Source organism: Melanotaenia boesemani, chromosome 14, assembly GCF_017639745.1.
Source record: "Melanotaenia boesemani isolate fMelBoe1 chromosome 14, fMelBoe1.pri, whole genome shotgun sequence".
Lineage (NCBI taxonomy): Eukaryota > Metazoa > Chordata > Actinopteri > Atheriniformes > Melanotaeniidae > Melanotaenia > Melanotaenia boesemani.
In genome coordinates, this window is record NC_055695.1 from 29,474,145 (window position 1) to 29,491,874 (window position 17,730).

General features: G+C 39.4%; 1 protein-coding gene across 2 annotated transcripts in view; it reads left to right on the top strand.

The window, feature by feature from the left end:
* nme7 (NME/NM23 family member 7) overlaps nucleotides 1-17,730 on the top strand; it is a 22,412-nt gene continuing 4,682 nt past the window's right edge. Inside the window, exons 1-10 of one of the 2 annotated variants that reach the window (XM_042006880.1) lie at nucleotides 1-156; nucleotides 2,066-2,167; nucleotides 2,312-2,478; nucleotides 4,901-5,011; nucleotides 7,657-7,707; nucleotides 7,890-8,097; nucleotides 8,224-8,329; nucleotides 10,908-10,972; nucleotides 13,537-13,605; nucleotides 13,811-13,912. In XM_042006880.1, the coding sequence (XP_041862814.1) occupies nucleotides 154-156; nucleotides 2,066-2,167; nucleotides 2,312-2,478; nucleotides 4,901-5,011; nucleotides 7,657-7,707; nucleotides 7,890-8,097; nucleotides 8,224-8,329; nucleotides 10,908-10,972; nucleotides 13,537-13,605; nucleotides 13,811-13,912 (984 nt within the window). In that variant the 5' untranslated portion in view covers nucleotides 1-153. The other variant, XM_042006881.1, reaches the window with a different exon arrangement.

Here is a 17,730-nt window from a genome sequence, read left to right on the forward strand (position 1 = left end):
TTCTTCCAATTTCAAGTGAACGCATCTCGGTTTGTTATTATCATGGTCACTATACAGTATATGGTTACTATAGAGACTATGTATACTTTGGAGTAGCTAAGGTCTGAGAACCGCCAACATCAGTGGCAGTGGTTCGTTGATTTATTTGATTAAATGGTAATATAAAATTTTTATTTTTCCCAACAATGGCGTGAACCGACTGTTTGCTAATGTTACTTTAGCAACTTAGCTAGCACATCACGGCATTTCATTTCCGTTACTATAGAAACGGAGGGTAACCCAGTATAGCTAACGTTTGATAGATCATCAGCACGGAGTCTAGTAAGCATAGTTAATTTGTTTAAATGGTAAGTTAAGTTATCACATTTTCACAACGATGGTTTTAAAACGCTGTGGAGTGTTGAACTTAAGTTAAAACTTAACTGAACCAACAAGGCAGTTGTTAATGTTAGCTTAGCTATATCAAGATAGCATAACACGTTACGTCGGACCGAACAATATAGTGTGAATTATATTAATATAGCCATTATGAGGTATGCAAATAAAATTCTAAACAAAAAAAGGAACTATTAAATCTTAATTACATAGTTCATTACTTTGTCCAACAACCTAATGCAGAGCATTAACGTGAGCTGCCTGTTAGTACTGAACTACAGCTTTAGCTATCTACATGAAGTCCCACGTGTTAGTAAAAGAGTCTATATTTAGGGGATGATTTTAATATGATTATTATTCTGTTTATATGTTAGTAATAGTTTATTCTATGTAAAGTTGTTCAAGCATTTGGTCACATATACATTGTATATATTTGGGATGTCATCCAGTTTTGAGTTGTGATGCGCATTTGTTCCATATATGCTATTTTTTTAATTTATTTATTTTTACAAACTAACTAAAATGTTAAGCTTTTAAGCATTTACAGTCAAATTAGTACGAGTATGTGTGGGACACCTGTCCGGGAGTCACATCCAGGAAGAGACTGAATCAGGGACACAGAGCTCTTTTGTCCCTGTGGTGGAGTTTAAACTAAACAAAGCCAATATATGTAAAGGTTTAATAGTAATTTGGTGCATGTAACCAGGACTGTATAATAAGATCACAATAGATTATTTATTATGATAAAACGAAGATTGCATTTATAAAATGGGTAATATAAAAGACATTGCTTGATTAGATTTTTCATCTTTCTCCTCTCAAGTTGCATGCTTTTAAAACATCAAGTAAAGTAAAACTGCTGCTTTTTTGCTTTAGGTTGACAAAGTTAAACAAAAAAGTCTGTTATTGTTCAAGTATTGGTTTAAGACAACTTGAGTCACTCCTTATCAGGAGTTGGAATCACAGTAAACAACCCAAGGTCATGCTGCTTCTTGCTTACAAGCTTCAGTAGTGTGGGGGAAACCTATAAAAATAATCTGTTTTTAAGAAACCAGACCCAGTGAATATGGAAATCCCTCCCCCACCATCTGCTATGTAGTAAACTTTAAATTGGAATTTATGGATGCATATAGCAACTTGAAATTTACTTGAAGTAAGTATTTCAACACATTAAGCAACAAAGATTTTTGAAAAGTTTTCTTTGGGAAGTCTTCACTGTAGTAGTTTGCTGCAGAAATTTAAGATAGGCATGGGTATGTCTTTTCCCACTGTTCGCACAAAGACCTGATCCCAATAAGGCACGTCTCAAGACTTTACATGCGGAAGTTTTGCAAGGCACACTCAGAAAAATGAACCTCTAAGGCATGCATTCATGCATAATTAACAGTAATGTAGAGTGATTAAAAGTGGGTAAAGTGAAAATTAAGGCAAGCCAAGTTTATTTGTATAGCACACTTCATGTAACAATTCAAAGTGCTTTACATAGACCATCAGAAGAAAACTGATTTAACTAAATTAACAAAAACAAGCAAATTTGTACCAGTCACAGCTTTCCTTTCCCCCATTTACAATATCTGTGACACTGTTCTTCACTAGCTTTTTGTCAATTTATCATTAAATCTTTTTTTAAAGCTCAGCTTTGTTTATTTTCTGGCATTTATCTGACGCAGTCTTTGCTTGACTTCTTCAGGAGGAACGCTATGTTTTTCTTGCTGAGTGGTATGATCCAGTTGCGCAACTTGTGCGGCCCTACCATCTCTTTTACTACCCAAAAGATGGCTCGGTGGAAATGGTAAACACTTACTCATGTGCTTATTATTCAAGTGTTCTTCAGCATGCTTTAATAAACCATTAATGTTTTCATTGTGCAAAAAGAATGAAATGTTTATGCTGAAACAGATTACAGCTTAGATATATTTGAGTTCTGTCTTTGCAGTTTGACGTGAAGAAACAACAACGATTTTTGAAAAGGACCAAATATGATGACCTCCATCAAGAAGACTTGTTTGTGGGGAATCGGGTCACTGTGTTCTCACGGCAGCTAAATCTGATAGATTATGGAAACATGTACACAGCAAACAAACTCGGCAGCAAAGAAGAAAGGTAGGATTGCTTGGTGTTGTACTGTAAGTCCCTCTTATCCTCTCTAGTTACAGCACATACCTCACAGCTTTGAGCTCCATTATATGTAAAGTAATGGCATACAAATAATCCCTTCAGCTGGAATGTGCTCACTCCTTCATATTAGATCTGCTCTATAGTATTGTAAAGATAATAGAAAAGTTTTCATTTACCTAATTTTTATATTTTGTCATTATGATATTGTAATAATTTTACAGGGTGGTCTGTTTAGATTTACAAATGTTGTAACTTCTAGCTTACAAAGCATCATGATTTGTCAAATAGATGTGTAATGAAAAAACATACAAGTCTTTTGTCCTTAACTAATGGATGTACAACTACGATTCCAAAATAGTTGGAACACTGTAAAATAAAAAAAGAAAGCAATGATTTGCAACTCTTATAAACCCATATTTATTTCCTAATAAAACATAAACATCACATCCATTCAAGATTTCATGGCAGCAATAAATCTATAAAAAGTAGCTCCAGGGTGATGTTTAGCATTGTGTAGCATCCCCTCTTCTTTTAAGATCTGTCTCTAAACATCTGGGAAGTGAGGAGGCCAGTTGCTGGCGTTTTAGGAGTGGAATGTTGTCCCATTGTAGCTGCTCAACAGTCCTGGATCTTCGTTGGTGGATTTCTGCTTTCATGATGCTCCAGATGTTTTGTATTGGTGAAAGGTCTGGACTACAGGCAGGCCAGTTCAGCAGCCGTACTCTTCTCCTGTGAAGCCATGCTGCTGTGATGGATGCAGGATGTGGTTCAGCATCGTCTTGCTGAAATCTGGAAGGTCTTCCCTGAAAGAGACGTCGTCTGGATGGGAGCAGATGTTGCTCTAAAACCTCCATGTTCTTTTCAGCATTGATGGAGCTTCACAGATGTGGAAGCTGCCCACGCCATAGGCACTAATGCAGCCCCATCCCATCAGAGATGCAGCTTTTAACCTGTCCACTGATAACAAGCTAGATGCTCCCTCTCCTCTTTAGTTTGCAGGACACGTCATCCATGCTTTCCAAAAAGAATTTTACATTTTCATCCATCTGAACACAGAACAGTTTTCAACTTTGCCTCAGACCATTTCAAATGAGCTTTGGTCCAAAGAAAACGGCGGTGTTTCTGGATCCTGTTTACGTATAGCTTCTTTTTTGCATTATAAAGCTTTAACCTGCATTTGTGGACTTGAGGATGAACTGTGTTCACAGACTGTAATTTCTGGAAGTCTTACTGAGTCCATGCAGTGATTTCCAGTAGAGAATTGTGACTGCTTTTAATGCAGTGCTGCCTGAGGACCCCAAGATTACCAGCATCCAGTTTTGACCTTCAGCCTTCAGAGGGAGGCCACGCGAGCAGCCCTGCCTTCCATGTACTAAATGGCACGCCCCCCAAAAGTTGTTGTGTTTCTCGTGTTTTGATGACTAAGTGTAATTAAAACTGAGAGGCGAGTCACCACAGGGTGCAGCCAGCAAGGCCACTTAGATGGCCCCCTCTGCTCCACCCAGCATGACATGTACGCCTCCCAGCACCCTTCATGTGTGCGAGAAAGCGGGAAAGGAGAGAGGTCTGGGGAAGTAAGTCCAGAGGGAAGCAGACTTCCCTACAGAAGGTGAGTCGCTGGTGGCAGTTGTCATCACTGTTCCCCTGGAGGCCCCCCAGAGCAGGACAGGCTATGAGCAGCTGTTCCCACGACCAGGACACGCAGCGACCGCAGCCAATGAGCCGCCACCAACTCTAGAAGGCACCCACCCACCACATGTGGGCGAGGAGAGGAGGGGGAGAAGGACAGTGTGAGAGCCCAGACCCACAGCCCACAGGCCTCCCCCAAAAGTGCAAGTGACCCCCCCGCATATACACCTATATCAGTATGTGCTTCACAAAATGAAAACAACCATAAAACATTATAAAACCATCTGTAGTGAACTAAATAAACACCATATAATCAAGGAAGATCCCACAATTCACACAAGTCCAAGAATTTTCAGTCAAACTCTTAAGATAAAAGTTTGGAAATGCAAAAGATATAAAACCTTTTCTTAAGCTTGAGCGGTTCCCACGAGCACAGTTGCCTCAATATTTGAAGAATAAAAGAAGTTTGGGGAGCAAAGCCAAAAAGGGTTTTGGTCAGAAAGGTCACAGTAATTGACCATCAGAGATCTCAGCAGCTGGATAGAAGCATGTGCTTTAGTAAAAGTAGGAAATAAGACATATAAAACAATCCTTGACTGGCCTCAAGACCAGTCTCACATCATTATCGAGTGTCCCTGCATAAGCCCAGAATTAAGGTACAAAATGATACAGAATGACCAAAACCAGGTGTAGAGACTTACTCAGCAATGCTCCAAGCTGTGATATCTAATCCTGACCATTTGGATCTTTATGGTTTTTTTCATCTCTGCTATTCCAGAACGCTTGCTTTAATAAAACCAGATGGGGGGACCAAGATTGGAGATGTCTTTGAACTGATACATTCCTCCAACCTTATTGTGACCAAAGCAAAAATGGCAAAGCTTACATGGTAAGTTTGAACTTGTGCAGAGTGTCTAATGATAGTACTGTGATAATGATGTGGTGATTCAGAGAAACTGTTGTCAAAGAGGGAGACTTAGGCTGTTTGTTGCCAATATCCTCATTAGAACAGATGGATAGCTCTGCTTTCTCACACTCTGGGAGCATATGGCGTGATAAGGGCCAGGAAAGCTAGGCATTTAATTAACTCTTATCAGGTGCTTAGTCATGGCGTAATCATATTATCAAACTATTTTTTGCCTCAACAGATCTTTCAGGTATAAAATATGTTTGATTATGAAACAAAGAAAAAAATTAGATAGTATACATGCGCATTCACTCATGTATTCACTATTCAACAAGATGCAGGACATCCTCATAGCAGCTACCCCCTGCAGGACACTGTGGTCGCCCAGAGAAGCAGCCGCAGTGACCATACGCTGCAGGCCTGAGAGGCTCAGGAGGTTGTTTATCCGAGCCGCTATAAGGCTCCACAATAAATCGTGTTAATGTGCACTTTTTAACTTATTTTATTTACTGTTAAATATCCTGTACTTATATAGTGCTTTTATCCAAAAGCGCTTTACATGTACGTCACACCACACACATTCACACCACACACATTCACACACTGATGGCGGAAGCAGCCATGCAAGGCGGCAACCCTTGGGCTGCAGGACGACCACTCTACCCACTGAGCCATGCCGCCCCTATGCTGTTGTCATGCTGTGGTTTTGTATGGTAGTGAGAGTTCTTGATTATGGCCAACATTTTATGCTGCAGGACACCTGAATTTCCCCTGATGGGGATGAATAAAGAACTTCTTATCTTATCTTCTATAAGGTTGAAATGCTGCGACTCCTTCGGGCTGGGTTTTTCTGCTGTATGACAATGTTGACATCATAAGAGATGCTCAGCTTGATTGAGGTCTGAGGTTTGACTTGACCAGAACAAAATCTTCATAGTTGTCGCCTGGCAGAAAGGTGAACCTTCACTCAAGTTTTAGTTGTTTGGAAGATAGCAGCATCCATCAATTCTGACTAATTTCCCAGACCCTGTTGATTAAAAACATATGCACAGGATGGTACTGCCACCACCGTGTCGCACAGTGTGAACAGTGTTCCTGAGGAGATAATTAAATGTATAGGGGTGTGTTTAGAAGGCCTAAACATTCAATTTTAGCCTCATCTGAACAGAGTAACTTCCTCCACATGTGTGAGGAGTCTCCCAGGTGCCCTCTGGCAAACTCCAAACATGCCATCTTGTTTTACTTTAACCGTGCAGCATGTAATAAAGTTCAACGTCAGTGACAGAAAAAGTTATTCATCATTTAAAAACAGTTTCTATTGGTATCTAACTCCTTTAATAAAATAACTGTGTTTTATTCTCCTAAATTTAACAATTTACTTGCCATGGATCCACATACATGACAGCTGCCATATTTGTGCCACTATTTTTTCTACGGCATCTCTGAATGGACAAACAACTCTGTGTGAAGTGAGAACCCTCTAAGCTTTAAAACTGCTGTATGAGGTTTGTTTGAAAGGAGCTAGAGCCCGAAAAGGACCATAGATGACAGTACACACGTACACAATGTTGAAGTAGTTACCTGTGGTGCAGTCATTGCTGTACCTGAAGCCACTGCATCCACTCACAGATGAAAACATGTTTTTTTGGAAGAATTTTGGCCACTGATGGCCACCATCTATTCACAACTGTGCTTGGTATTTAAAGTCATTACATATGCCCATCTTTACTACTACATGTTAGTAATTGTGACACAGAAACTTTAAAGTGGGCCCATAGACAAATCTTCCAGTCTGTGCTTAATAATGCTCTTTTTTTATCAAATAATGTCCTCTTTATATTTTTATTTTGGTTTGTTGTGGTGGTGGCATATCAATTCCATGTTTTAATAACAAATTTTATGGTGTTTACAGGGATATTAAGAGTTTTAATATTTTTTATAACCCAGCCCTAATCTGAAGATCTGAACTTTGTCCCTGATCTGTTTGCTGCTTTCTTAGTGGTGATGCAGACTCCGAGGCCTTTTTCAACAGGTGTATCTTTACTAAGACCATGCGACCGCTGTATTGCACACAGGTGAAATTAGCAGAGCTAACTAAACAACTTCTCATTTAGCAGCATTACTTCTCTTTCCTAGCGTTCATAAAATTGAGGGTTACTATTTTAATTCTCTAATAAGAACTCTTCCAAGTTTGCAAGAGAAAATGTTTACAATTTTTTGTTTAAACAATAAGAAGAATCAATCAACAAGTGGTTGAGATGACAGTTCATAATGTAGTAACTCAGGAATTTAATGGTCAAAATGTGAAATAGTAATGGGATAAACACTTCTTTTGGCATTACCAAGTGGTAAAAATGGCTCAGACAGGTTAATTTCTACACATCTGTAACAAAAGTAAAAAAATTTGCTCCACCTGGCTGTTAAAGGGTTAAGAGTAAAATGATGCGGAGGAATATAGAATTCTGGCAAGAAAACCCACAATTTAGCCCCAAAACTGTAAGTAGATGAAATTAGTGACGAAAAATGACCGAAGAAATGAGAAACAGACTCTTGATGTCAGCTGCTTTAAAACCACAAGATAATTTGGCATCTGATTAACTTTAGTTTCTGGTTTTGTTACATTACAGGAGCCAAGCAGAAGACTTTTATCGGGAACATCAGTCAAAGCCTTTCTTTAAGTAAGTGCCTGTGTAAATGATATGCCAGATATGTGCAGAGGAAGCTTTTGATAGCCATTAACCCCGAGTACCAGAAGCTCTGATAATGATCCTAAGGACACTGATCGGACATTTGAGCACATTCAGAGTTACTGTTTCCATTTAGATCAGTTTGTTACTCCAGTATCCCTCTGATTTTGCAGTAACCTGGTGCAGTTTTTGTCCTCGGGGCCTGTGGTTGCCATGGAGCTGATAGGAGAGGAGGCCATATCTATGTGGAGGAAGCTTCTGGGATCTGTCGACTCTGCTGCGGCACAGAGGGAGGCGCCACAGAGTCTCTGTGCCCAGTTTGGAACAGATGGCATCCAAAATGTTGGCCATGGCTCTGACTCACTTGCAGCAGCAGCTAGAGTGAGGATGTTCACCTAACCTCTTAACTTTATTCATGTTCGTAGACGCTTTTGTAGCCTGTATCATATCTGCATTCCCAGAAATGGTTATACCTGCTGAAGTGTTTTTTAACTCTTGTGCTGTTAGGAGCTGGAATTCTTTTTTCCATCCACTATCGGCCATGGTCCTTCCAACACAGCCGTCTGTACAGACTGCACATGTTGTGTCATCAAACCTCATGCCATATCAGAAGGTAAAGACATGTTTAAAGCTTACTTAACACTCCATGTCTGCTTTATGTATATTTGTGTCTTTTATCTGTTTTTTTAAAATACTTTTTTCATGCAGCTGTACTGACTTGTATAATTTCATATGGCGGTTCTCGTCTTTATGGCACATTTGGCCTTGGATTTATCCAAATCCCTGCCTTGATCCCCGTTCACAGGACATGCCACCAGAGCTCTGACCTGTGAAATGTGAAACTGTCTGGACAGGGCTGAAGTAAGCACACAGAAAGCTGTTGACTGAGGACAGACTTGGGCTTTTTGTTCAGGACCCAGCACAGTGCAGTAGAGTAAACAATCTCAACAGGGTCCCACTGTCCCAGGGTCTTGAGGGTTTGTCTTCACTGATCATTTGTTTAGCTTTGACATGGTCCAGGCTCTCTTTTACCCTTTCTGTTTTTAGGAGATGGCTGTTCCATTCTCTCAATGGTGATGTCTTGTCTTGTGCCACCACCTGGCATGAATTCCACTTAGTTCAGTCCTTTCCTTCCCTTTTACTCTTGATAGCATCCACTTACCAAGCTAAATAAAAAAAAAAACCATCATCATTACAAGTATGTAAGCTTGTCTTTAGCATTTAGCTTGTTAGCAAATACACCCACATGGAGCCATTAGCTTGATTTTAGAATCTTAGTGTTATTCAGAAACACTCCTTTACATTGTTTCATTAACTCTTCTTAACTTGGAGTGTTTATTAAATAGGGGCAGGGTTCAGGGTCAGTGGCTCTCACAGAGGATAATGTGAAGCTATGACAATAACATAGTAAAAAAAGTCTGTGTGCTTTGGGTTGCACCCTGATATTATGGTTGCTTTTTGCTGGCTTGACTTCTTGCCAAGCCCAAATGGAAAGAAGCAATCATTTTTTATTGTATCTGTTGCTACACCTGGGATTTTCCTGCCAGGACACATTCAAGTATTTGTTGTGAGAAGTCTTTGAGAGACTAAGCAACTGTCAAAGTTGCCTTCAGCTGCAGTGAAAATGACCTCAGTCATGACAGTATGTATGTTTAATTTTCTGTAAATATTACTGACTGTGCCACTATATGAAGTTTCTCAAAAGCCTATTATTAAACTATTTTTCCTGTTTGCATGGGAAAAGGAGTTTGAGTTTATGCAATCTTACGCAGTTAAACCACTAATTTCTCTGTTCTCATTGTGGTCTGGCGTCTCAGGAGGTCTTTGCTGGAGTAATAACTAGTAAGCACTGCTGTTTCCAGTGGCAGTGGCTGTTCTTTTTCCTCACTGATACAAATATTTTGTCTTTTATAGTCTTGACAAGTAACACAACTTGATTTTGTGATTCTATACAAATCAGTTCAGATATAGTATGTCCAAAGCAAAATGTGTTATTAGCTTTTAGGTGGTAGTAACTTCAGACACCAAAACATAAGCTCCCAAGCATAAAAAATGTGAGTTTGCTATAATATAACCCATGTAACTTTTAGCAGCAGAAAATATTTTCATCCTTTTTCAATTTCTCAAGTTTTTATATTTCACAAAAAGTTTCTTTATTAAAATCATTAGACACGTGACTTCCATGAGATGCCATTTTCACTCTTTTGATGTAATCACTCAGTGTTTGACATGCTATGATATACTGTATTTGATCTGAGCCAAGAATAAACCCAGACTGAACGGTGTGCCCACCTCTGGACAAATCGTACCGGAGAGCCTGCTCTGATTTCCCTTGAGGATCTCTTAAGTAGCTCATTTAAGTGACAGCTACATCTACAAAACACAGCCTATCAGAGTGCTGATAAAGGAAGTTGTGTCTGAAAATTCATTCAGACATGACCAGAATAGAGAAGCTTCTGTTGCCAGGCACCCAGAATAGGATCTCCTAGCAACAGCACCAACTGCTTTGGGGAGCTGTGTTGAGTGTGTGTGTGTGTGTGTGTGTGTGTGTGTGTGTCTGTCCTAGTCAGGCTGTTGGCTGCTGCCTGGGGAGGGCACAGAGGACTCAGGAGGTGGTTTATTACCTAATACACAAAACTGGACTGTGACGGAGCCCGAGACATATTCATCAATGCTCTCTGCTTCACCTGGCGAATGAAAATGATGATGCCACACTGCAGCGTTTAGACATAACGGAAGGCATTCTGTCCTGTGGTGAACATGGGCTACTTTTTATCAGGATGTCAGACTGAGATTATGAGACTGGCGCCTTCATTCAATTATGTGTCTGCAGCAGTCTGACCTTCAAAGTCACGATGCACGTTTGTCACTGCAGCTGCACCATTTTTTTAAAACAGTGCAGAGCCACAGTGACATGATGTACAGCTCAGTATCTTCGTTTCTAAAAGGTTGACTGCACAGAAGTAACGTCCTCTGCAGACACAAGGAGACGCTGAGGTCGTTGTAGTGAAAGCTATTGCTTATGTTTAATAATATCTCCGTACTCCAATTTGAATGTATTTTCCTGCAGAGGTTTATCAGATCTGGCTCAAACTCAACAGTTTATTGCAGCTTTAAAACACTTCACTGGATAAACTTGGAGAAAAGCTCATAAACGCTGGCAGATATGAACGTCTCTCATATGTTTACAGGCCTGACCGGGAAGATCCTCAACTCCATATCTGCGGCCGGGTTTGAAATCACAGCTCTTCAGATGGTAAAGTTTGACAAAACAATTCTCCCTTTCTCTTCTAGTGAAAATAAGCAGAAATTTACATACACTGTATAAACAAACACAAACTTTTTTTTTCTCACTGTCCAAAGTTATATCAGACTTAACTTCTCTTTGTTAAATGCCACAAAAAGAGAGAGATTTTTTCATTTCTTTCTTCAGTCAGATGTTTACATATTCAACGGTTACTATGTCTTTAAACAATGTGGGAAATGATGAAGATGATGTCATGGCTTTGGAAGCTTCTGATAGGTTAACTGACAACATTTGAGTTAATTAAAGGCACACCCGTGAAGATATCAGGTATAGCCATCTAAAACATATGAATCAAGCCCAGAACAAAAGCTAAAGATCTTGTGGAGCTGCTGGCTAAAGCTGGTACGAGAGAGTCCTGTCCACAGTGAAACCAGTCCTGTACTAACAGGAGCTGAAAAGCCAATCAGACAGGAGGAAGCCATTGCTCCAAGAGCATAAAAAAAGCAGATTGCAATTTGAAGATGCACACAAAGGCAAAGATTTAAAATATTTTAGCGACATATCCTGTGGTTTGATGAAAGTAAAGCAGGACTGCTTGGCCTTCATTACCATTGTTACATTTAGAGGAAAAAGGGGGACTCTTGTATGCATAAGAACACCCCATCTTTAAAGTATGGGGGTGGCAGCATCATGTTGTGGGGCTTCAGGATGATCATGAGGAACGAACATTATATGGAAATATTGAACGTCTCAAGAAATCAGCCAGGAAGAATAACCCTAACCATGCCACCAAAGTAGTTACAAAATGGCTTAAGGGCAACAAAGTCAGTGTTTTATAGTGGTCATCACAAAGTAAAGGATAAACAATCCTACATATTAACTCTGGATTTCTCTTAGAGAAAACAGATGGAAAGGCTACAGGACCTCTACCTGGACTTTAAAGCTTCTTTCTGGAAACTACATTATAAAAATAGTTTAAAACATTTCTTTTCAACCCAAGTAGAGAATTTACGAACCAGGAAAAACAACCAGCTAGCTTTGACTTCCAGCTGTCCTTTAGCAGAATAGCTGCTGTTTGACATAAATACTACTGGAACAGTGGAAATAAAGAAACAAGACCACATGTCTGGAATTAAATATGATTTCTTCTACACACCACTGCACGCTGACAACAAAAAATGATGAGGCGCTCACACTGAGTCAGTTATGTTTGAACAGCTAAATTATACATTAAAACAAGACGTATTTCGGTTTTTCTCATCTGTATAATGCAGCGTATGAATGCCACTCAACTCGTCCTGTTGCACTTTAAGCCAAACCTGGACTGTACGCAATTACCAAACTGCAAAGGACACAATAACATTTTAATATCAGTCTTAAACATTAACATGGTTTACTCCAGCTACTGTACATTTACAAAGCTGCTGGTTATCCTGCAGGTGGTGAAACATATTTGATGCATTTCCTCATTTCACTGCATTTTTTTTTGTCATTCTTCACATGCTGGTGAGCTGCCCTCCACAGTGACACCTTGGTCAGTTTTGTCAATAACCAAAAAGAAATCCAACAAAGACGACTTAATCTGCTTGTTCGGAGAGAATACTTTCCCACTTGGGCATGCCTCTTTTTCAGTTGGCATGAAACAAAAACAAAGCAACACAGGCGACAACACCCACATTTTACGTAACTTTGATTTTGTTCCAAGTTGTGACGATTTCCTGATGCAGTTTAGAGTTAATCCTTTATGGAAAGAAAAGACAGTGAGGGATCTAAATGGAAAATTTACTGTGGTGTAATTAATTGTGAAATCTTGTAATTGTGACATCCCTCACTGTGAGAAGCTTGTAGAGGGGAACTCAAAACGTTTGACCCAGGTCATACAGTTTTTTTAGGCAATTCTACCAAATAATGAGGAAAAGTATGTAAACTTCTGTTTTTAAGGAAAGCATTAAAATTTTTTCATTATTTTTGCATTTAGCAAATAGAGGCCATTTAGGTAGTCCTAACTGACCTAAAACAGGAGAAGTTTGGTTTTGTGTAACTTCAGAGACAGAGAAAAACATTTATTTACTTTTACCTCTGGTTTCAACAGTATAAACGAACAGTATATCCATACCTTTTAGCTTCCCATATTTTCATGCAGTCTGTGCTCTGTATTGGCTTCCTCTGATCTGTCCAAACCTCTAAACTGTGTCAGTGATGCAAACGGTGACCCTTCACAGTTCATTCATGTTGCCCCCATCAGATGTGAGGCTGTAGGACAAAATAAATCAATCAGCTCCATCACTGCAGCAGCTTTGTGGGGCTTTACTAGCAATAAAATAACTGCATATTTGCAATTGGAGCATGGATTCCTTTCCTATATGTTTTTCATGACGCTTTTCTTTTTTTATTTATTTATTTATTTATTTTTGGTTTGTTTTGTTTGTTTTTTTTGTTTATAAATAAATCTATTGTCACAAATAAAATAATTTAGATTATTGCATTTTTTTTGTTATTTACATTCATAACTTGCTAGTTTCCATATTCCATTGGATATTGTCAGCCTTGTGTTTTTTTGTTTGTTTTGACAGTTCAACGTGGACCGGGCCAACGCTGAGGAATTCTATGAAATCTACAAAGGTGTTACTACAGAGTATCCTGTGAGTATAAACAACACACTGTTGCGCCATCACAGCAAACCACCATGTCACACTTCTGCTACTTTTTGTTGATACATAACAAATGCTGAGTGAAAGCAAAGTTTACATGAGATGTCATGAGATAGATGAGATAGTTTTTCATAGATCTGTTCATTTTCTATTCATATGGAAGAAAATTTAATCTACATTTGAATTAATTTTGCAGAATATGGTGACTGAGTTGTGCTCTGGACGCTGCATGGCCTTAGAGATCCATGGCACAGACACACCCAAGACCTTCAGGGAATTCTGCGGGCCTGCAGATCCGGTGGGTATTTCCTAATTATACTGTACACCAGCTGTGGATCCAGCATGGAAAATGTCAAAAATCAGCTTTGATGCTGTGAAATTTTATATTTTGTATACTTTGTGAAAATATTATCTATCCATCTGTCTCTTAAAGAGAATTTCCTCAAAATCTCAGAAGAGCATATAAAATAAAAGTAAAAAAATTGTGTTTGGTTGATTATTTCTTTGTTGTAGAATTGCTTTTTGGTAATAAATCTTATGCTGTTGGAGAGTCTGTTTATTTCCCTTTTGATTAGAGCCACATTCATGAGAAAAATGCATTTGTAGGATGAGCAGCAGAGTTGAATGTGGGCTGCATGCAAAAAAGACTTCTCTGCCAATGCCAAACACCTTCTTCTGCTATTGACTCTTGTTTTAAGCTTCTGGTACCTCAGGTACAATCAGATGCCTGATTAGCAGTGCCTGTTAGCATGGACCCTGCTACAGCGGCCAGGTGATGTCTGCTCCAACCATGCCACTTTGACCGATCTGGATGAAGGAGACGTGGAGAACGTTGTGCTGATTGATGCATCAACAGGGTAACAGCTTTGGTGTAGGCAGTGTGATGGTGTGTGGGGAAGCATCTCCCTCACTGGAAAAACAACACTTGTCATTATTGGAGGAAATCTTTGTGCAGATGGGATGTGGAGATGAGATTCTGCAACCAGTGGTGATCCCATATTTCCAGTCAGTCTGGGCCTAAACTGTATCCTTCAAGAAGACAACGCTCGCCCCCACACATCGGGTTTATCAGAGACTGCCTCCAGAGGATGAAATGACCTGCCTGCAGTTCTGATCTCAAACCCTTTGAACACTTGTGGGATCAGCTTGGGAGTGGTGTTCATGCCACATTGGTGGACTGGTTGAAGAAAAGGGATGCCATCCTACAGCAGTGTGTGACCAAGCTGGTGACCAGCATGAGGAAGAGGTACTATGCTGTTTCATCTGTGGATGGTTCTTCAACATGACACTGACGCTCCTGTTTGGTAAATGAAGAAATTGTTGAATTACCAAAATGTCTCATTTCTTCAGACAATAATCCAATCCAATGAACGACACCAAACAAGAGTCTGGCAAGTTTTTCATGGACACAACACACATATTCAACTCTGCTGCTCATCCCACAGATGCAGTTTCCTTAAAAATGTGGCTCCATTTAAAATGAAATAAACAGGCTTTTCAGCTGTATAAGATTTATTACCAAGAAGAAATGTTACAACAAAGAAAGTTTATTTATATAATGCATATAATATTTTATATTCATCTATTTATGTTCTTACTAAGGTTTGTGTGTTTATTCATTACAAACCAACAGCAGAGTTTAGTTTTTATCGTCCTCAGTGGACGTTTAGAGCCAGTTATGTGCTGTTCTTTTTGTCTTCACCTCTGTGCCCGGTGAAATCCCCAAAGCAACTGTTTGCCTCTGAAACTTGGGCCATATTTGCAGACAAGTGGTTAAAGCTGGCAGCTGGAAACCATTCCTGCAGCTTCATGTTTGTCATTTGACTCGAGCTCATTTACCTGCTGATCCAAGAAAAGTGACAAACAGCTGAAACTTAAATCAGAAAATGTCAGCTTAGGAGGAACTTTTCTTCCATCCCTGCTTGGTAGATTTTACAGCTGAAACTGTTTGACAGAATACAAAGACAGAAGTGAAGCAAGTAAATGTGTGTGTGTGTGTGTGTGTGTGTGTGGTGGGGGGGACTTGTCTACATTCGTATGTTCCTGTGAACCGGGGCTGCAGGTCTGTGCTGGTACGTGATGTGAAATCTAATGATAAGGTGCTGTGCTTGCTTCCCACAAAATTGAGGAACTACATGCTCACACTGTTTCTCTGACTGATGCAGCAGCTGCTGTGATTCAGCTGCGAGTTATGTAAAATGAGGCTTGGCTTGTTCTCATTTAATTTCCTTTTGTTTTTTTCACATTAACATTCTGTCTTTAACCATCAGTCCTCCCTCACCACAGACAGAAATGTTCCTGCAGCCACAAAGCAGGAAAAGGCTTTCATAATTAGCTAATGATTTCCAGGCCATGTGATATAGCACCGCAGCTCATTGGCACCAACACAATTAAGGCTCATTATCCTCCAGTAGTTTGATTTCTTATCAGAAATGCTCTAAAGAAACTGGATGCAGAGATTTAATTATGATGTTTCAATTCTTCTGTTGCTTTCTTTTTGAGTTTATAAGAGGAAGTGATAGTAAAAGTTGATTGCATTTATTTCCTGGAAGATCCGGTACCCATTAAATCTGTTTAGATGATTATGAAGATTTTAAAAAGTACATAGAAAGTGAATCTGGTTCAGCCGTTGTATGAAGCATGAAGGTAAAGTGTGAGGCCTTTGTATGTCTCTGGGTAACCAGTTCTATAAATTTTATTTGTATGTTTGACGCGTATTTATTACTTTTGACTTGACATTCAAGTCGGCCGGTCCTTGAGCTGTGACCACATCTTTCCCTTCTTACTCCCCTCATGGAGGGACTCTGTCACCTCTTTGATTGCTTCAGACTTTACTCAGTAACTGGAAGGTCAAACAGTTTCTTCACCGTGTGACCTCAGACTCACCTCAGTATTATCTGACAAATCACATAAACATTAGCACTCCTCCTCCTCAGTGAACGTCAGCTGTTTGTTACCTAACAGCAGCACTGAGATCTCTGAGAGAAACGTGTTGATCTGAGCTGATGAAGTTGCCAGCAGAGCATGTGCTGCTTCATGTTCTACTGTTTGGGAAGTTGCCAAAGTACAGTATATTTCTTGTTGAATGCGGTTTATTCCAGATATTATTATGAGGCTGACGGATTGGACTACACTAACTCCACTGCATGAAAAGGTCAAAGCGCGTATTAGCAGTTAAGGTTCAGCTGTTTTTGGTAAGAATAGGCTATTGATCAGTTCAAGCTGACTGATCTGTAAACAGCACAGGTCTAATGTGAATTAGCACAACTATAGAGTTGAATTGATGGATTCGCTGACCTCAAAAACATTTCATCATGGAAGCGCAGAGAGCAGATCGATTGAACCCAATGTTTCCTTACTGGAGAGAACAAAAACATTCATATACACGCCACAGAACATTCAAAGCTTTTTACTATTTGGCACATGACGTGTTATAAAGGACCGACATGTATTCACACCTCCACAGCCTCAGCTGCCTTCCACTGCACTCACTCAGTCATGAGATTGTACTGTCTTGTGATGTGTCCTGATATCAGGGTGGACGGACACAGCTCTCCTCTGTTAGCCAAGCCAAACTCCGCCTGTACTCCCTTCCTCACAACTTTACTTTCTAAGACTTAACCCCCACCCTCCTCCTTGAAATGAGGCATTTCTGCCCTCTGCTACACATAAAAAGTGCATTGTGGTCACCACGATCAAAAAGGCCTCAAAATCCTGTTATGGGAGAATAAGATTCTGTTTTATTGACAAATGCTCTGCTTTTCTAATAGATTTTATTTTCTCCTTTTTTTAAAACCCATAATGGGGAAAAAAAAGATATCAGCTTTTTCTGGTGGCTGCTGTGCTAATTTTAATGTACAACAGTACCCGTAAAGAGATGAGCATTATTACTGCATATGGACATTGTTTATTGATTTTCTCAGTCTCTTTTTCTTTCATTAATGAGAGTATTGTCATTTTATTATTTTTATTATTATTATTATTATTATTATTATTATTATTATTATTATTATTATTGTTGTTGTTGTTGTTGTTGTTGTTGTTGTTGTTGTTGTTGTGTTTTTATATTATTTAATAAAAATATATTTTTTTAAAGGGAGACTTGGCTGGGGTCCA